Source organism: Octopus bimaculoides, chromosome 5 (assembly GCF_046866305.1).
Source record: "Octopus bimaculoides isolate indiv1 chromosome 5, ASM4686630v1, whole genome shotgun sequence".
Classification (NCBI taxonomy): domain Eukaryota; kingdom Metazoa; phylum Mollusca; class Cephalopoda; order Octopoda; family Octopodidae; genus Octopus; species Octopus bimaculoides.
Window position 1 is genome coordinate 1649738 of NC_142932.1, and position 22500 is coordinate 1672237.

A 22500-nucleotide genomic window follows, 5' to 3' on the forward strand; every position below is an offset into this window, starting at 1 on the left:
GGAAGAGTACTCCAGTAGAACAAAAGTTAGTGATAAGAAAAGCGTAGTTGGGAGAATAATAAAGAGAAAAAAAATGGACAAACAATTGTAGACGGCAGGAATTCATTTATATTCATAATTCAAGCAGAGGAACTATCTTTACAACTGTTTCGAATATGCGGTGACTAGTTGATACTATAATACATATACAAACAGGTATACACAATGCGGCAAGAGTTTATACACAGTAATAATCAAAAATATTAACAATATATCATATAGCATAATATGTTAATATTTTCAAGCTGGAAACTCTGTTAGGTCATAAATGCAAGTGTAATAGCTGTATGCTACATATTTTTGATGAAACACAGGCATCGTTAAAAGAAAATGGAAGAATAGTGTGAATTACTAATGGCGATGTTAAACGGAGTAAATGGGTAAGGTGCCAAAATATGTTAGGGAAATGAGTCGAAAGTGGTTTAGAGAGAGTGGAGTACAGAAAAAGAAGAGGAGGAAAAGGAAAAAGGGAAAATTATAGAATAAGACAATGAGCGGTCCATTCTGTCGGATTACAAAGCTTAACTGTCGAGGACAAGTTATAATGTGGAATAGAGATTCAAGATCAAAGGGAATCTATTAAAAAGGAAGAGGGAATGGTAAAGAATATAGCCCCTTGATGCATGTATGCATATATATGGGAAGGAAGTACGCAGCAACGTGAAACAATTTAGAGGTAAAAAGTACGCGATACAAGAATGTGCATCAGGTTAGAATATTTTCTTTACAGAACTAACACCAAATACTTTATTTTTTGCCGTAGTCGTATGCATTAAAAAGTCTAGAGAGTGACAATATATAGCTGTATATTTTCTTCTTTTTTGAAAAGGATTTATCAACAGTATTTAGAATTTTTTCCAGTATATAAATAGAAAATTGTTTCATTTATGCTCTTAATCAATTACATTATTAGCTAAACACGAAGGTAATAAAGTACATGTCGGAATCTGTGTAGGTTAAAAAATATAATTTATATAAATTATATTTTTTATATCTATCTGTCTATATGTCTGTCTGTCTAATATATATATATATATATATATATATATATATATATATATATATATATATATATACATATACTAATAGTAATGGTATGACAACAAAAGAATGAATGATACCTCGATATTAGGTATATAGAGGAATTTATCTGTAATATATGACAATTATTCGGTCGCCATAATATATACATATCTGTTTGTGTATGTATGTATATAGAACAGCTACATTCCTAGAAATAAGAGTTAAAATGACCTAATGCTGTAGTTAAAGCACATAATGGTATACATATATGCTGATAGGGATTGTAATTGCCCAAAACATCGATCAAGAATTCCTCATATTGACCGATCAGTTTCGGCTATTTCCGCAGTGTCATCAGCAAGGACCGCTCTCACGGCTGACACTGGGCTTAATTCTCTAGCGTGTATGTATTCACCATAAAAATTCATGGACGATTATATAAAAATTAATAAAAACAGCCATGCACAATAACGTTACCGTAAAGGAAAACTATAAGTGCTACTAAATGCGCTTGGTTGTTTATATTAATTACTTTATATATATATATATATATATATATATATATATATATGTGTGTGTGTGTGTGTGTGTGTGTGTGTGTGTGTGCGCACGCACGCATGTGTGTGTGTGTAAATATATATATATATATCTTCTTTCCCTTTTCTCTCTCTCTCTCTCTCTCTCTCTCTCTATATATATATATATATATATATATATATATATATATATATATATATATATAATTATAGGGATAGATAGAGACAAAGATTTAAAGAGACAGACAGAGAGTCAGAGAAACAGACAGATAAATAGAAAGATAAAAATATATCTAAGCCTTTTAAATCTTCACTTTTAAAAACATTTCATTACATTAAAATGGCAAGAAAAATAATCTATTGGCAGACATTTTTATTTTAAAACGCCACTGCCTTCTTGTCTTTCTTTCCAATCTACTGCTGAATGTATAAGGCTTGGACACCTTTCGTATTCAGTAAGTGAAGACGATCCGTTATTAATTTGAAAATAAGTAACTGTATTCCATTCGTTTCGGCTGGGAATTGACCGAAATTGCCTCATTTTATAATTATTTTTCTATATGAAGTTAGTGATATCGTAGCAGATGTGTACACTGTTTTTAACATAGATTTCTTAGTGTACTCATTCTTGGAAGTAATAAAAGTCGAATAATTTACAGTATGCTTGAAACGAGTCTAGTTAATGAACTAATTTCGCTTCTAATGGCAATATTCTTGTATAAATGCATGAACAATTCAATAATATTTCCACATACATATAGACACAGACGTGGCTGTGTGGTAAGAAGCTTGCTTCCCACTGTGCAGTACCATGGGCAAGTGACTTCTACTCTAGCCTCAAGCCGACTAAAGTTTTGTGAGTGGATTTGATAGATGGAAACTGAAAGAAACCAAGAAACCCGTCGAATACATGCATATGTATATATATCTATATGCGCGCGCGCGTTTTTCTTGGTGTTTGTGTTTGTCCCCTACTACTGCTTGACAACCAGTTTAGTTTTATTTAGTCGATTTATTCGACTAAAACCTTTCAATGCGGTGCCCCAGCATGGTCGCTGTCAAATGACTAAAACAAATGAACGATAAAAGATAAAAGATACTAAACAGATGTTAGTTTTTGTGTCAGTATACAAATTTAATATTGTCTCTATTTATGCAAAAAAAAAAAAAAATTTACAACCGTAATCCTACGCTTGTGTACTTTATCAAATAGTTTTAGAATAGCTAAACTTCAAAACGCCAACACTGCTGCGATGACTTTTTAAAACGATGCTGTACTAAAACATTGGATGACATTTTGCAAACCTAATGATAATGCCATACATTGTGCGGTTAAACTTGTCACCTATCACAGCGGATAACCACTTTCGAATAGCTCGGATGAAACAGATCCATATCTATATCTAGCCTGATAGCATTCTCTTGAATTTAAATCAATAGCTGTCAAGAACTTTCTTTTCTCCAGTTAACCTAAAGGCAATGTTAAATCAAGATTTAAATGCGCATTCATTATTTTTGTGAGCATCTCTTGTTTTCATACAATTAATCTCACACGTCATTTGTATCTTCTGAGTATTTCATCCAATATTTTCACTTTCTATCTTCTATGGATCATTGACCTTGTTACATAAGGATAAAGTATGATAATAGAATTTCACACGCACACACATACATTCAAATTTCAGTACAAGGCCAGCAATTTCAAGTACAAAGCCAGGACTAGTCGATTAAATTCACCCCAATATTCAACTAGCACTTATTTTATCGACTCCGAAAAGATGAAAGGCAAAGACGACCTCGGCGAAATTTGAATCCACAACGTAAAGACGGACGAAATACCGCAAAGCATTTTTCCCGGCGTGCTGACAATTCTGGCAACTTAATAACAACAACAACAACAATAATAATAATCCTTTCTACTATAAGCAAAAGACCTGAAATTTGGGGGGCGGGGGATAGTCAATTACATTAACTCCAGTGGTCAGCTGGTGCTTATTTCATCGACACCGAAAAGATGAAAGGCAAAGTCGACCTCGGCAGAATTTGAACTCAGAACGTAAAAACGGACGAAATGCTGCTAAGCATTTTGCCCGGCATGCTAACGATTCTGGTAGCTCACCGCCTTAATAATAATAATAATAATAATAATGATAATAATAATAATAATAATAATAATAATAATAATAAGAAGAAGAAGAAGAAGAAGAAGAAGAAGAAGAAGAACTTTTTTCTTTTATTAGTCAGAGGGGCATTGGTGAAGGGGACATCACCAAGACAATAAACAATTTGTGTGGGATTTACATTAGAAATGGGGAGAAAGAAACGGAATAGACAGTGAAATTCGATAAAAGAACGTATACACGATATACAAAGTATGTAACAAAATGAACCCTTTGAAAAATGTGAAAATTCGCAGGGGAATATTCCAAGGAGATTTGCTCTCTCCATTACTTTTCATCATTACGTTAATCACTGTGACAATCGCACTGCCTGTGAGCTTGCTAAAACCAGAGTGAAAATGTATAACCTAATATCTATCTCTCTCTCTCTCTCTCTCTCTCTCTCTCGCTCTCTCTCTCTCTCTCTCTCTCTCTATCTATCTATCTATCGATCTATCTATCACCTACCTACCTACCTACCTACCTACCTACCTAAAAATGCAAAAGAAATATAAGCAGTCGGTAAAGTTCCATATAATTCTCACAAAATGTATTTACGTATATCCAGTTAAAGGTAGTTGATTTCTTTTCTCTCTCTCTCTCTCTCTCTCTCTCTCTCTCTCTCTCTCTCTCTCTCTTCTCTCTCTTCTCTCTCTCTCTCTCTCTCTCTCTCTCTCTCTCCCCCCCTCTCTCTCTCTCTCTGACTAGCAACAGTAGTTGAAGTTATCACATTCAAAAAACACTTTCGTGTATATTCTCGCCGAGCGTATGAGAAAACTCGTTTATACATTTTGTTACCAATGTAATCATCTACAATCTGTTTTAGTATTAATAGGCTCTATAGAATAATTATCTTTATCTATTCGCTGAGTTGTGCGTATTAATGCATTTTTACTGCTCATTTTCATTTTCATTTTAACTATTTACATAATATAAAGTCTTTTTCTTTTGTAAATCGCGTTTTGTTCATTATTAGTTTTGAAGGCATTTCCGATCGTTGTTGTTTTAAACACCATCTGACTACATATATACCAACAAACTATGAAAACTATAGACGTCTGAAAAAAAAAACAAAAAAACATAGGTTTCCCTCTACACAGGAAGTAATGAGGCAAACATCTAAATTGTCAGAGTCTTTTATGTGTAAGTTTCCAAAGGGAAATTTTTCTTTGAAAAGAAACGTAAAAACAATTTAAAATAAAATGAACTGAAAACATACGAACCATAGCCGATGTTAGCGAAAGCAAGTAATACGGGAAACAGAGGCTAGTAATTTAGGTACAAGGTCGGCAGTTTTGAGTGTAGGGAATTAATCTAAACTATCAGTCCCAGTAGTTGGCCGGTACTTGATTTTATCGACCCGAAAGGATAAAAGGCAAAGTTGAACGAAGCTGGAATACTGTGATTCTGCCACACGTAAATCGATAAAAATAGGGAACTCCAAGGAGATAATAGCAGTCAGATTAGTAAAATATTTAGAAGCAAGCAAAAGGGAAGTGAGTAACGTAATAAAGGAACAACGATGAAAGAATATATACTTCTCTGTATATAAGAATACAAACTGGAATTTGATAACGCTGGAGGTAAAGGTTTGGATAAAAATGAATCTACAGTAAAGATTAAAAAGAAAGAAAGAAGGCAAACTTAAAATGGAATTCAGAAATATATGACAGAAAATAAAATGAGGAAAAAATGTAAGTCCATAGCAAAAAAATTCTGCTCTCTTTTGACGATGTGAGGTTATCGCATACGTGATTCTGGAATCTCTTTGTCAGACATTCTGAATTCTCTTCGCTTCTTATCCGTTTGTTAAACATTTGCATGCATTAAAAAAAAAAGTTTGTTTACTGATTTATGTGAACAAGAACCCGTGCTCTTTGTCATGTTTATCGATTCGACTGCAGAGTAGATTCGGCAAAAGTACAGCGAGGTCGAAGCACTGCAATGTCTTGAAGTCTCTTCATACCGATTGGTGAATCCCGTGTGTTATGAATGAATACATATAAGCTAAAGGAAAGAGGCCCTCTCTGATGGCGAAAAACAAAAGTGATCAGACAGACATTCTCGTTCAAATCTGCCAGAACGTATTAAGAATAAATAGCGTTTAATTTAAGAAATCTGTTATCAAATATTGCGATTGTATCAAGAAATTTTCCTAAAAGCGTTTTCAAATTAGCGTATATATAAATGCCTGTGTGTGAATGTGTGTGTGTGTGTGTGTGTGTGTGTGTGTGTGTGTGTGCGTGCGCGCGTTGTTATATAATCGATTCCGAATATAAGCGTTTACGATAGCAACCAAAACTTGGCCTTTTCAGTATTTACTAAAACATTAGGTCTGCAAATTATGTCTTAAAACATATTTACACCAAAAAAAGAATTTCATAAAATATTCGCATAAGAAAATATATTTTTTCACCAATTAGTACTCATACTTGATCTAATCCTTCTAAAACTATCTGTAATCACCTCATATTGATTAATTCCTTTGGATCATTCTGTTAGAAAATAGTTGATTATAACCTTCAACACGGACATACATCTTTATCACGTATAAAACCTTACGTTTAATCACTTTTAAATAAAAATGTTAATCATAAGACAAATTAGACAGGCATAGCTGTGTGGTGAGAAATTTGCTTCCCAACCACATGGTTTCGGTTCAGTATCCCTGCGTAGCATCTTGGGCAAGTGTCTTCTACGCTAGTCTCGATGAGTGGATTTGGTAGATGGAAATTTAAAGAGGCTCTTCGCATATATATATATATATATATATATATATATAGGTGTGTGTGTGTGTGTGTGTGTGTGTGTGTGTGTGTGTGTGTGTGTGTGTGTGTGTGTGTGCGTGCGTGTGTACGTGTGTGGGTGTGTAAAATAACGCAGTATAAAACCAAAGCGGAAGTGTTCAGTTGTCACTAATTGTGACTGACGGTGCAGAGTAGCACCTACATTGCTTAAAATTAGAGTGAAAATATCGTATAGTAATTATAAAGATAATCTATCTTGGCTTCCATTGCACTTTTTCTAAACTATTTTTTCGATTTTTAAAAATTATCCTTATAATTACTAGACGATATTTATTATTATATTTTTCCTGATATATATGGAATTTTTACCAGTTCAATTTTTATTATTCCTTTATTATGAACCCCATCTTTTTATTTTAACACATTTTCCCACTTTAATTTTTATCTATTATAATCTCTCTCTTACTATTAGCACTTTGCTTTCATATAGTATGCTATAGTGGAGGCGCAATCACCCAGTGGTTAGGGCAGCGGACTCGCGGTCGTAGGATCGCGGTTTCGAATCCCAGCCCAGATGTGAGTGTTTATTGAGTGAAAACACCTAAAGTTCCACGAGGCTCCGGCAGGGCGTGGTGGCGAACCCTGCTGTACTCTTTCACCACAAATTTTTCTCACTCTTTCGTCCTGTTCCTGTTGTACCTGTATTTCGAAGGGCCAGCCTCGTCACGCTCTGTGTCACACTGAATCTCTCCGAGAACTACGTTAAGGGTACACGCGTCTGTGGAGTGGTCAGCCACTTGCACGGTAATTTCACATGCAGGCTGTCCTGTTGATCGGATCAACTGGAACCCTCGTCGTCGTAACCGATGATGGAGTGCCACGATAGTACACTATTGATTGTATACCTGCTTACCTATCTATTAACACGATAAATACCATCCTTATTCCTACACTCTGTAGTAGAATTCTGAATTCATGTCTCCATCAGACATACACTTAGTAATAAAGCTGGCATGGAAGGATCTTAAATAGATAAATATAAAAATAAATGTGAACTTTATCTTTTGCTTTTAACCCTATGTCTCTAGCTGAATTGTATCATAAGATAAACAGAACTATCTCTTCCTTAATTGTAGAAAGGAGACACTTGGATATCCGTTTTACCCTCCCCGCCTACCATGCGGACTAATCCCCTTAAAGGCTATAAATCTTAAATACACCCTAGCCACATAATACGTCATGCTGTCCTCTGCTATAAAACCACTTTTTAATTTGTTTTGATTTGGCAAACTCATTCTGCCACCAGTGAAGTTCGCGGAATCACAAAATATGCACATGCCGTGCATCTATCTTGAATGTTTTTAAATGTTCTTCACACTGTGGTTCGAGTATTCCTCTGAAGAAGCCTTTTTTAATGATGATATAATATACCTATTAATCATTTAAAAAATTCGTTGGAAACAGCTGTAATGAATTGACACTTGACCAAGGTGTTACGCAGTGGGACTGAACGCGGACTATGTGGTTGGGAAGCAAGCTCCTTACCACACAGCCACGCCTGCGCCTATATATATATATATATATATATATATAATTTTTTAAGTGATCTCTCTCTCTCTCTATATATATATATATATAATTTTTTAAGTGATCTATATATATATATATATATATATATATATATATATATATATATATATATATATATATATATATATATATAATTTTTTAAGTGATCTATATATATATATATAATGTGTATTATTCATATAAACACACATGCTGATAACTGGATTTATCGATTTAATAATCTGCATCCCTATCAATCTAAACTGCATAATTTCAGTTTATTCTAAATATAAAAGTACATGCGATAGGCTGAGAAGTTTGCAGTTCCAAAAAGGTTATGCTCATTACTGAATAATTATGCAACATAAATACCTTTCTCTTATTAATATAAGTTCTACACTCGAACACCTAGAGACTAAATGAAAGAAAAAGTAATTGATTATGCATAAATAAATGGAATCTTCAAACATTATTTATTATACACATGCATAATGTATATTTGACTTTACCCGTGTTAGTCTACTAGCACACATGTCTCCAGTATATGTTTTATGTATGAAAGTTTTATCAGTTTGAAAACATATATGTAATGCTTAAATTTATGACATTATCTATCTATCTATCTATCTATCTATCTATCTATCTATCTATCTATCTATCTATTTGTCTCTCTGTATGCGTGTATGTATGCATATATATATGTGTGTGTGTGTGTGTGTGTGTGTGTGTGTGTGGTATGTGTGTGGTGTGTGTGTGTATTATGTGTATGTGTGTTTGTCTACCTATAGAAGGTTATGAAAAATTTAACATGAAAACAAGATAAAAATTGACCCAAAGTTAGTATAGGTTGCTGCTCAGGAAATGGGAAAACGTACTATTTAAGTTTCGAGTATTCACTCTCCTTCCGAAATAGGATAGACATGAAGAGAATGGAATGGGTACGCTTTACTATAAACACACATACACACATACAGGTGCACTTCCTGCAAGGAGAAACTAATTCAAAGACTACAGATCTAATCCATCACTGGAACTGTAAAAATCTGTAAAACTTTTCAGAAAATTATCCTTTAAATACATACGAGCATGTCTAGATATGCAACTATATGCCTAAGAATACATACATAATACAGATCTGCACATACATACATACACACACTCACATAGACCCGTACACGCACACATACAAATATTTACGGACACTTGACGTATGACCTCAAGCGTGCGCTGATACGTGGTTATAATCATTCGAATGAATGTTACACTTATTTGTTCAGCCTAAAATGACCCTGTCTCCTGCCAGTTTCATATGACATTTCCAGAATGTGCAAGAGCAAAGAAACATCCGTCAGTATTTTAGTGCTTCTGCATCGTTCAACAATATTCTTCCATTGCACCGACTCATGTATAATTTGAGCCAACAAACGGAACGTCTACGTGATCGATAGGTTTACTTGATGTAGCAGCTCTATATCGTTGCTGGAATACATTTTATCATAAGTCAGTTCAATCACAGATCTTCTGGGACTGAACAACAATAGCAACTTCTATCTAAAATGTTAATCCAGGCAACAGGAAAAGGCAACAGATAACTCGTTTGGGGGATTGTTCTTGAGTATAGGCAAGTGATTCCAGATTATGTTTCCGTTTGAAAGAGGCATTTCTCTGAGGCCAAATCTAATGTAAACTCTATTAAGTAATTTCTACTTGCTATATGTTAACACTGGTTATTTTGATAAGGTATTCGCTGGTTTCATCTTGATGGCTGAAATATATCGAATATTTACCAGAATTTCTTCCAGAGTTAAATACAGGTAACTTGAATAGAATCCTTGGAAAGAAGAACGGTGCATATCATGAAATTACTTTTTGCTCGGTTTAATATTTTTCATGTTTGTTAATAATCACATAATAGACGCTTTGCGTGCTGGAATTTCATATCCATTTCACATCATATATGTCTTCTCTCATTTGATTTCAGATGACACGACACATTTTAATACTTAGCATTGTTGGCATGGTGCTAGTTTCTCTTGTAAATGCACGATATATCCCAGAGGAAGAATTGAGGTAAGTAGTTTTTACATTGCAATATTTCTAATAACGTCATAACTAAGAAATTGCTTTCATAAAAATCATTGCAAGTTGTTTGTTATATAGAAACGTGTAGATCATTTTAAAATTCCGACACATGATACATTTAACTTTGTTTTAATTAATGCGATAGCTTGTTGTAATTAATCACATCTCTTATGCACAATATAGAGAGAAAATTCGGATTCGAGGAATCAAGTGGTGTTTAGCAGTTAATAATTATTAAACGCTAAGCGCCACTTGTTTCCAAGATTCGTAAAATATAATATGAACAAAACTAGTACAAGATAATAATAATAATAATAATAATAATAATAATAATAATAATAATAATAATAATAATAACAATAATAATAATAATAATAATAATAATAATAATAATAATAATAATAATAATAATAATAATAATAATAATACCAGATTGGATGACTAGAGGGAGGACAATACTCATTATGAAGGATAAGAGCAAGGGTAATACAGCTAGAAACGATAGATCAATCACTTGCTTACCATTAGTGTGGAAGCTGTTAGCAGGAATGGTTTCAGAAAGCATTTACGAGCGCCTTGACAACCAGAATTTACTAGCAGAAGAACAGAAAGGTTGCTGGGTGAAGGCTAGAGGAACTCATGATCTATTATATATAGACAAAGCAGTTCTAAACGAAGTAAAAGCTAGAAAGAATAATCTAACAATAGCATGGATAGATTATAGGAAAGCCTATGACATGATCCCACACTCATGCATAAGTGAATGTTTGAGTATATTCAGTATAGCAGACAACATAAGAGAATTAATTAGCCTTTTCATGAAGAAATGGAAAGCAAATCTCTACTCAGGTAACAAAATCTTAGAGAAAGTTAATATCAAAAGAGAAATTTTCCAAGGAGACTCGTTGTTCCTTTTAATATTTGTCTTATGTTTGATCCCCCTCAGTTTGGTATTAAGGAAGGCAAAGTCAGGGTATCAGTTCAGAAATAGTAATGAAAACCATTCGCTCTGCATAGATGATCTGAAACTTTTTAGTAAGAATGAAAATGGGATAGATTCCTTAATACAGACTGTAAGACTTTTCAGCAAAGGTATAGGCAAGGAATTTGGCATAGATAAGGGTGCAATGTTAGTTATGAGAAGGGGATAAGTAGTCAACAGGGAAGACACCCAGTTACCAGATGGCCAGATATTAAAATCATTCAAAGGAGAAGAGAGTTATAAGTATCTAGGAATATGAGAATTTGACAGAGAACTAACTACAGAAATTAAAACGAAAATTGAGAGGGGGTACAACAGGAGGGTGAGGAAGCTAATGAAATCGAAGCTAAATGGTCCAAATCTAGTGAAGGCTGTAAATACTTGGGCAGTATCATTACTGAGATATTCAACAGCTTTCATAGATTGGACAAAAATTGCGTTAGCAAAGCTAGACTGAAGAACTAGGAGGGAATACGATATGAATGGAGGTCTCCACCCAAGGGCAGATGTAGCAAGATTATACCTACCTAGTAAGCAAAGTAGAAGAGGGTTAATATCAGTAGCTGACTGCATGGAGTTAGCTAGAGTAGATATAGACTCCCCTCTAGGTAATAATGAAGGAAGTTCATTAAAAGCTGCTAGAGTCTCAGCCAGACATAGAGAAACCAAAACACCAAACGAACTTAAAAATCAGAAAAAAGAACAGAAGTTATCTGACTAACAGAAGGCGTTGCATGGTAGATTCTCAAAGTTAGTTTCAGCAAATAGTAGTAGTGAGACATGGTTATAGCTGCAGGAAGGAAAGCTGAAGAGACAGAAAGTTTGTTAGTAGCTGCACAAAATCAAGCATTAAGGACTAATGAGATAAAAGCCAAAATAGACAAAAACCAAGTAGATTCCCAGTATAGGTTGTGAAAATCAAAATAGGAAAGCGTTATTCATATAGTAAGTGAACGTAGCATGCTGGTACAGAAAGAATACAAGAAAAAACATCACAACCAAGGAAGAGTAACCCACTGGGAATTATGTAGAAAGCCAAGATTTGAACAGACTAATAAATGGTATGAACATGAAGCTAGCAAATTACTAGAAAGTAAGAAATACAAGATGTTGTGGGATTTAACATTCTGAGTGACACAGTAATAGAAACTAGAAGGCCTGATTTGGTAGTAGTAGATAAAGGGAATAGAAAGTGCCAGATAATTGACTTTACAATCCCAAATAATGAAAAAAATCAATATGAGAAGTATAGAAGAAATAGCAAAGTACCAGGATCTAGCTATTGAATTACAGAGACTATGGAAAGTGCGGGTAAAATGTATCCCAATAGTTATAAGTGCATTGGTAACTAGCCCTAAAGATCTTAACAGACAGCCTGAGGAAATAGGTATAAAATCCAGTTTAGTACAACTGCAGAAAACAGTGTTATTAGGGGCAGCTAGGATACTTAGGAGGGTTCTTAGCACCCAAGTTTGGTTACTTTCTGTAACCCAATAGGAGGATTCTTGGCATCTAAGGCAACTTGTAGTCCGATGTTAGGATTCTTTTCTTTTCCAACAGTCTAATCTGTTGAGTGTTGCCCTAGGTGTACGGAAAACACTCGGCGAGAAATGGAAGAAAACTTGAAGAAAGAAGAAAAAACAACAACAACAACATAATAATTATAATAATAATAGTAATAATAATAATAATAATAATAATAATAATAATAATAATAATAATAATAATAATAATGCCCTGGTGCAACACCAGGCAGTGGCTCTCATGGCTTTTGATCTTCACTGATTGCAAGTGTTATCATGTACATCATTTTGTCTTGGTATGAAAGATGAGCTACAACAAATATTCTGCTTAATACCACAGATTTGCTTGTCAGTTGTTTGACCTTAACCAGTTGAGCATGTCCCTTGGTGGCTGACAATATATGCATTTCTGATCACAAGCAGAAGTAGTGGGGGAGCATCATAGCCATGTGCTGAGAGGAATTCTTTGGGGTTTGAATAATACACCTCTGGATACATGGGTGTTTTGTTCATCATCCTCAAACGAACCTTATTCAGGGATCTTTTGAGCGGGATAGGCTACTCAACCCGAAAAACATTGTAACTGGACTTCACCTGCAAGATTCTGCGCTGTTTATCTTGATATGAGATCACGATGTCACGCACATATGATGGTGATGCATGTGCCTGGTGCACCCTAATCAGACGGGTAGTCATGATGGGTATAATGGGCTTCATGTATTTGTACCCCAGTGTCAGTTTGATGTCATGCACTGCTTTCTCACTCAATAATAATAATAATAATAATAATAATAATAATAATAATAATAATAATAATAATAATAATAATATTTTATTGTACTTAGAGACTGCAAGAGGAGGAAAAGTAACTTAGCCATGTCATGAACCGACTATCGTAAAGCATATGATCCCATACTCTTGGATAATGGAATGTTGAGCGATTACTTGGAAAAAGTATGGCGAATTTGAGGACGGCCCTAAGAGCATACGGAAGAAGTTTAGGGACAGTGGAAATCAGGCGGGGTATCTTCCAAGAGGACTGCCTGTCCTCACTGATCTTTGTACTGTGCTTGATACCACTAACACTGATGCTGAGCAAAGCAAAAGTTGGGTGTGTATTCAAAAGCCGTCAACAAAAAGTCAACCTTTTGTTATTCATAGATGATCTCAAACATTATGGTAAAGATGAAGCACAAGTCAGTTCCCTCGTTGATACGGTGTATACTTTTAGTGCTGACATTAGAATGGAGTTCGGACAGAGAAAGTGTGGTGTGTTAGTCAGGTGGAATACTTGCGCAAACTGAGACTGATTCTTAAGTCGAAATTAAACGGACGGAATAAGATTGAAGCTATCAACACCTGGGCGGTTTCACTCCTTATATATGGAGCAGGGGTAATCGCATGGACAGTAAACGAACTAAACAGCTTAGACAGAAAGACAAAGAAGTTGCTAACTAGATATGGGACACTCTACCCAAAAAGTGACACAGACAGACTGTATGTACCAAGAAAAAGAGGAGGAAGAGGACTTATTGGATGCGAACACAGCATTATAGCAGAAGAAAACAACATATAATAGTATGTAAAAATGCCACAGAACCGCTATTATTAGAAGTAAGAGGTCAGGCTTGTGTAGGATGAAAGATTTCAAAGATTAAGTACTGTACTAGAAATTGAAAACGATTGAATCCGAAAATAGATAGGCAAAGAAAAAATGTATGCACAATTTCATAGGGATGTTGAAGATAAGACAGGTAGAGAAAAAAGATGGCTGTGAATAAATAAAAGTGATTTAAAACCAGAAAACTGAGCAAAGCTCGACCGTCTGCTTGGGCATAGCTTCCATGGTTGGCTACACTTCCTAACACCAATCACTTTACAGAATGAACTGTGTGCGTTTTGTGTGGCACTAACAGCAGCGAGGAGACCAAATAACTTACAAGACAAGGCTCCTCAACTTGAGGCGGAGATTAGTATTGGGGCAGATGACTTTGGGCTAGATGAAGAGTGATTAGAGTACAGATGGACAGAAATAAGTGTCTTGCAGTAAAAAAGCATGTCTACCTCAGTTGGACAGTGATAGAAGAAAGAGAGGATAGAGAGCGAGAGATGAGAGAGAGAGAGGGAGAGAGAGAGAGAGAGAGAGAGAGAGAAGAGAATGAAGAGAGAAGGGGAGAAGATAGTCAAAGGGGAATACTCAAATTACACAGAGGTGTATATAAGTGAAGTGGGGCCAAAGATTGGATGAGGTAAATGGGTAGGTAAATTTTCAAAAGTAGGTAGAATGTCGAAGGAATGAAGTGAGTGGACATAAATAGAGGGAGAATGCGTTAGGAAGATATATTATTGGGAAAAGATTCAACAGGGACACATTGAAAGGGCTTAGATCCGCCTGGGAGCGAAACGAGAGTGGAAGATATAGGGGAGGAAAATACATCAGGCGGTGGGTGGGAAATGAGGGAGGTGCTAGAAGCAGTCAGGGAAGACTGTGTGTAGGTGCATGGACATAAACAACATGCCTTTATGGTACCGACTTTACTTAGCTTAGATAGATGAATCTTCTCAATCACAACAAATCACTTAGCATCTCGCTCCTTTGTCATTTCCTCTGCGAGGCACAGTTGAAGATCGATTTTCAACACTTCGTCTCTCATCTTTCCCTCTTCCACAAGTTCCATCCACATTTAAAGGTCTGCATTGCTTTGTGCAGGTTTTTTTCATCTAGACGCATCACATGTCTTCTGCCTTGCACACTACATCTGATGCCTCATATCCATTTCTTATCTCAACATATTTACATTCTGTCTTACATGCACAATGACATTACACATACAGCGGAGCTTACTGTCTTCATTTATGTCAATTCTTTGCATGTTCTCTGCAGTCACAGCCTACGTTTCACTATGATACAGCATAGCAGTTCGTGCTCAAATATCATACAATATGTCTTTCACTCAGAGAGACGGAGAGAGGTTCTTTGTTAACAAAAAAGGTAATAGCTCTCTGAACTTTGTCCAGCTGGTTGTAATTGAAGCAACTACACTTTCAGAGTATCCCCTCTCACTTGAGATTTGAAAACTTAGGTAGCGGAAACTACCCACCACCTCTAAGGATAACCTGAGTGTTGGTAGGAATCCATTTACTGTATGCTCTCAGTTTTTATTTTTCCTGCACACCTGCCACACGTAGAGGCGCATGGCTTAGTGGTTAGGGTGTCAGCATCATGATCATAAGATTGTGGTTTCGATTCCTGGACCTGGCGACGCGTTGTGTTCTTGAGCAAAACACTTCATTTCACGTTGCTCCAGTCCACTCAGCTGGCAAAAATGAGTAACGCTGCGATGGACTGGCGTCCCGTCCAGCTGGGGAACCCATACGCCATAGAAACCGGGAAACCGGGTCCATGAGCCTGGTTAGGCTTTAAAAGGGCGCATTTATTTATTTTACACCTGCCACACACAAAGACTTCTTTCTCGGTAAACCTTCTTGCGATTCCATTGCACTCATGTATCCATAGCTTGCAGTGAGTACACCGTCAACATCATGGTGTTTGGAGTGAATACTAGTGATGACGACGTTATGCATCTTTCATCTTCTCACACGGCCTCAGGTTCAGCATGGAGGCCTACATCAAGTACCTGGAGGAGGTGTGCTGACCTGGATGAAGAGGGTGGCTAATGGAAGAACCTATGTCTGGCAGCAGGAATCTACACTATGCCATACAAGTAGGAGAACCCAGTCATGGTTGTACGACAATTTCTGCGGCCACACCATCCTTACATCTGGCCACCTAACTCCCCGGACTGCAACCCCCTTGATTATTATGTGTAGGACGCAGTTGAGCGAGAGACCAACAAAACTCCTTTTAATACCAAAGATGAACTGAGGGCTTGTGGCAGCATTCGCCAACTTAAATAAAGAGGCCGAGACTGTCCAAAAGAGTTGCAGGAGATTCCGAAGTTGTCTGGAGGCCCTGGTTGAAGTCAATGGCGATTTTATTGAAATAATTTACTCTTTTGTATTTCAAGATATTTTAATGTAATTTTGATAAGTACATCTATTATATTTTGCGAAATTTAGACGACACTTTATTCACTGCACCTGTATGTGTGTGTTTGTGTGTGTGTGTGTGTGTGTGTGTGTGTGTGTGTGCGCGCGCGCACGCGTCTGTGTTTCGTTCTGGATTTGGCTTGCAAGATTCATTATGTAAATTCGTGTGTTGTGTGTCTGAAGAGAGTCATTCTCATTTGGTGACATTATTTAACGCACTCAATGACTATTGAAAAGGTGGCAGGTCGGAACGAAGATTTTAATAATAGAGCGCTAAAAGAGAATGACTCTCTCCAGACACAATAATATATGCATACATGCATACATACATACACACATATACATACACATAATATATAGATACATACATACATACATACACACACACACACACACATATATATATATATATATATATATATATATATATATATATATATATATATATATATAAGGTCCTGCTAGTGTGTAAAGTTAGGGTATTTCCAGAGAACCTCTTGACCCGAATACTAGGCTGCCATGATAGATCGATAGCCACTACATATTCCTTTTTTCTTTCCGTTTTCCTTTCTGTGGAAGAGCGTAGGCTCGAAACATTAAATACTTTTTCACTTCCCGAGCGTTATACTAATAGATCTATTTGTTTTCTACACCATCTTTCTTCGTCTTTTTTTTTGTGAATTCTCCCTATATATATATATATATATATATATATATATATATATATATATATATATATATATATATATATATATATATAGTAAAATCTTCTTTCCAAATACAAAATCTTAATTTATATATATATATATATATATATATATATATATATAAATTAAGATTTTGTATTTGGAAAGAAGATTTTACTTTCTTTGTCACTTGTGTATTGATATTTTCCAATGGTACTTAATTAGCTGATAAACATAATTAAGTAACAATAAAAGGATACAGAAACAACAGGAAACTCAAATTTACTTACAATGATACGATGCAGCTATGAATGACTAAAAGTATAAATGCCACTGCATCAAATCTGGAGCTTATCCTAGTTCATACAATCCAGACAAAATCGATCATAGTGATGCAATTTTTTGAGATCTTTATGGTTTTAATTAGCCAAACATTGTTAGAGTAATAAGTGGGGTATTTAAATATATTAAATAAAAAATATAACCTGAAGATGAATTTACATTCTCCGTGCTTAGACTCTTGAAGAATGTTGCGATGCTTAGGAATAGAAATAACTGTTTATTGATTAAATATTACAGCTGCTAATTCATAGTCCAGCAGAAATTGCGTACATTTAATAACTCACTTGATTTATCACATAGGAAGATGACGTATAAGTCGGCTATAGTATATGTTACAATTGGCTGAGAATGCCGACACCTCACGGTTTCCATGCATTATCTCTGCGCTGGCATTAAAACACATGCTGCTTTTACTGTGTGTTGCATAACGGAAATTACAGGAAAGCTTAAAGGAGAATAATTCTCAAAAACGAAGAAAGTACTAATAATTGTATATATGTAGAATTGGAATTACAAAGCGCCTCCCCCCCACACACATTTATCGTCTGTTTGTTCAGTTCGAATACCATCCTTCTATTGAGTATTTGGACTGCAATACCACTGATTTTATTTGATTACACTTGGTTTTGTAAATCAGGCAAGTAGGCTCTCGATCATGAGTTTCAAGTCTGACAGAGCACCCGGTCAGGTCAAATTCGCTTAACAGTGTTAAAAAGTATGACTCCGAATCTTCATGTACAATGAAGGATACATTTGACTATGGACTACCATATACTATCATGTGCTCGTTTTCAGTAAAGGTTCCAGGCAACTCAAAATAGATCATAGATTTAGGAATATTACGTACGGTAGAGGGAAAGCCACTGTCTTCCCATCGTCTCTCTCTCCCTTCCTCTCTCTCTTTCTCTTTCTCTCTCTCGTCCCACGAAGTCGAGTAAGCGTAAGTGAAACAGGTATTTTCCTTACAGATCGACCTACTACTGCTTGTTTAACTGACTTTTGCAAGCTATTCTGTTGGTAGGCACTCTGGGAAGCTCATTATTTATACGGGCCGTGAACAAAATCATTAGCCCTTTAAAGATACCTGTAATAATTCACTTTTTTACATTATACATATAATTGTATCGTATCAGCCGCTCACATTTTGTTACGTCTACGTAAGAGAAATAGCAATGTTCATGCCCTTTTTGTTAGACATTAGTGAATGCAAGCCGAATGCATACAACAAAGTGAAAAACCAATCAAGTCGGTCGTTGGATTAAGTTCACTCCTTAAAAATACAGTTCATCCGACGGCTTCTACACAGTTTCTGTTTATGGAATTTCGAAAGGATTGAATGTACCTGAGACACAGGAGAAGTGTGATTAGAAAGCAAACTTACTAGACATACATACATATATACAGATATATAAACTTATGTACATATACACATGTGCGTGTATGTATGTATGTATGTATGTGCGAATGTACGTATGTTTACAAACCGAGGGATAAAATAAATGTTTAAGCCTCATATACAATGCATATCGTATAGGTAAAATACGAGTTTCTAATCGAACATAAATTTATATGGAGTTTTGCCTGCGTTGTAAACTTAAGTACTAGGGAGGCAGTAAATGGCTAATTGCCAACAACTGTAACTTAAAGCCATACGGTTTATGGTATCAGTGTTGATTTAATCTACTGCAATGTTTGACATGTACTTATTTTATCAGGAACAAAATCAAAGTAGATCTCAATGAGATTTGAACTTAAGAGAACTCAGAAATGAAACTTATCGACTTTAAGATACTTTGAATGCATACATATAGATGTAATAATTTGAAATGCTAGTTAATGAAAGAATCAGAGCTTATTATTGGAAATTAAATAGCGAAAACTATTTCAGGTATCGAGAGAAAAAGAAAAAAATCGTTAGTATGTATGGATCAATACGGATTTTAACGACAAATGAAAAACTAACTGGGTATGTGACAAAACAAAAAATAAAGAGTGTGTTCAGTCAAATTGCTCTATTTATAGCACACATGATTTGTATAAATTTGAACATATTTTGAAAGAAGTTGGTATCACGAAGGGTAATTATAGTTAAAACGTTTTAAAATACTTTTAAGAGTTCCAGTCATGTGTTTTGCTGAAATTATGTTGGGATCAGGTGCAGAATAAGCCTTGAGTGTATACAACCAAACGATCAACAAACACGGACAAGGAAACAAGACGAGCTTCAAGCTCTCTCACCCTCGTCAGCGTCTGCTTAACTGACTAGCACGGAGAACAGGGCTGATGAATTAAGTAAATGGTATCCATTTGCTAAGTAGAAAATGCTACTTAACTCACAGACTGTTAAGCTAATTTATGCAGTGGTCCAGGTTTAGCAACTATAAAAATTTCACTTTAAGTTATATGAAAAGTAATGGATTCAGTTTTGCTGTGGCATAAAAATATATTTCGGTGTATGGATTACATTTTTGAAAAGTGTTCATGCTATGTATGATATCAAGAGAATATGCAACAGAACATCTTATGTAATGCATGCATTTCTACAACCCCTGCTTACAGATCTAAACGACAGCTAGCTGATATGCGAGCGGCTGAGTATCGGGCACTGATGGCATTGTCCAGAAAAATTACCTGCACCCAGGTGGCGTGTGGGTTAGTTGATATTGAAAAGAGGTATAGTAAGCTCTAGTTCAACCCCCAAATACACCATCCTTTTACCTAGTCAAGACCTAAACCAAAGCCCTTTCTGACTTCCCCACCTCAAATCCTTAAGTAAATGGTCAATGTTACTATTTTTTTCGGGTTTTGTGTTATACCAATAATTAACAACGTAGCAATGATAGATTCAATTTTTACAGTTCAAATTTTTGTACCATTTCATTCATAAATATTGCGCGCGCACACACACCACACACATACACACGCACGCATATATATATATATATATACATATATATATATATATATATATATATATATATATATATATATATATATATATATATATATATATATATATATATATATATATATATATATATATATATATATATATATATATATAGTACTCTACCTTCATACTGTGTGGGCTAAGTTCACACTTCATAAACCGCTAATATGGCTTGGTTAAACTTCTGATTTAGGTAGCTAAATAAGTTATCACTCTTGTGTTGTAGTTAACACGGCTATATACATTACAGCAGACTCGGAGTTCAATTTCCATAGATCATTTAATGCATATGAATAGTATATGCACACACACATATACATTAATGTATAAGTATATATTTGACCCTTTTACGCACACATACACACATATGCGCATGTATATATTAATATTTAAGTAAATATTTTGACCATTTGTTAAAGGAATATCGTGTTACCTTACCAACCACCTCCAATTCCAGTAAAACTCCATTGCCTCTTCTATAGTTATCTTTATCCAATGACACCCCACATTTCATATAGCTGGTCACATTATAATTGTTATGTTATTACAAAAAGCAATATTGATTTTATTTTGTTGTCATTACCTTTTTCGTTGATATGTGCACTTTTCCTTCACATTCCTTCTCGTATTTATAACGTTTGTTTCTTATCGACGTGTCAAATTGTTCTGTCATTATTGTTGATGTCCATTTGTGTGTTGTTTTACCTGTTTACAGATCGAAGCGCCAGACAGGCGATATTAAAACAGCTGAATACCAAGCATGGTTAGCACTTGGTGGCATTGTACCACCGGGTTGTGTCGAGGTTGCCTGTGGGGTAGTCGATGTACACGCCAGGTACAGTAAAATACAAAAACCAGTAAAAGCCAAAATCCTGCTAAGCCATGAAAAATCCATTTTCAGGAAAAGAAAAGACGCAACGTTTTATGTTTTACCCTCCAGCAACATTGCTCACCCTTCTCAATTTCTTGATTTATATATGTTGTATGCGTGTTTGTACATATGTATATAGGCATGTATTTAGGTAATTATATATATATATGTATATATGTATATATATATATATATATATATATATATATATATATATATATATATATATATATATATGTTCCATTTAGGAGTAATATAGGCCTGCATGTGTCATCATTCGGGAGCTAAAACAATGAGAAAGCGCATTGTGATCAACGGTGTACAACGTTTGATAGTCTGGTCTATCCATACTGTGTTGTTGTGATATATATATATATATATATATATATATATATATATATATATATATATATATGCTTTTGACGTAATGAGAATTTTATGAATATTCAAGAGAGCATGGAATAACTCTCTTTTTTGGAATCTCGAAGTACATATAAAGCTATAGATAATAGTAAATATTTGATTGAAAAACCCTTTTGAAAATGATTTTATGTATTAGTCTGAGTATGAGACCATGTGTATATGTGTATGTGTTCATGAAAGATTTTAAATGCTTACCTGGCATTGTGATAGGTGTTGCGTCCTTCATTGTCATTCCATAACAGTTGGAAAAGTGGTACTCGGTATAATGATTACTTGACTAAAAGAGTACTGCGACAGATAAACGAAAATATTTGATGGTTGTGTCCCCTTGTGGTCTGGTGTAGCCTCACGTGACCTAGTGTAACATGGTTTGCTTGCAGTTTAATGATTGAAATTCGAAACATAAAAATGAAATTACACACGCGCGCGCGCAGGCACTCACATACACATACACACACACACGCATATATATTCAAATATACATTATGTACCTATATATATATATATATATATATATA

General features: G+C 35.0%; 1 protein-coding gene across 4 annotated transcripts in view; it reads left to right on the forward strand.

Moving 5' to 3' along the window:
- LOC106873782 (uncharacterized) overlaps positions 1 to 22500 on the forward strand; it is a 91055-nt gene that overhangs the window by 48002 nt on the left and 20553 nt on the right. For 2 of the 4 annotated variants that reach the window (XM_089351918.1, XM_089351919.1), the window contains exons 2-3: positions 10055 to 10143; positions 20298 to 20411. In XM_089351918.1, coding sequence (XP_089208044.1) covers positions 10055 to 10143; positions 20298 to 20411 — 203 coding nt within the window. Of the gene's footprint in view, positions 1 to 10054; positions 10144 to 20297; positions 20412 to 21403; positions 21524 to 22500 lie in introns of all 4 variants that reach the window. The other 2 variants (XM_014921291.3, XM_089351917.1) reach the window with 1 other exon arrangement.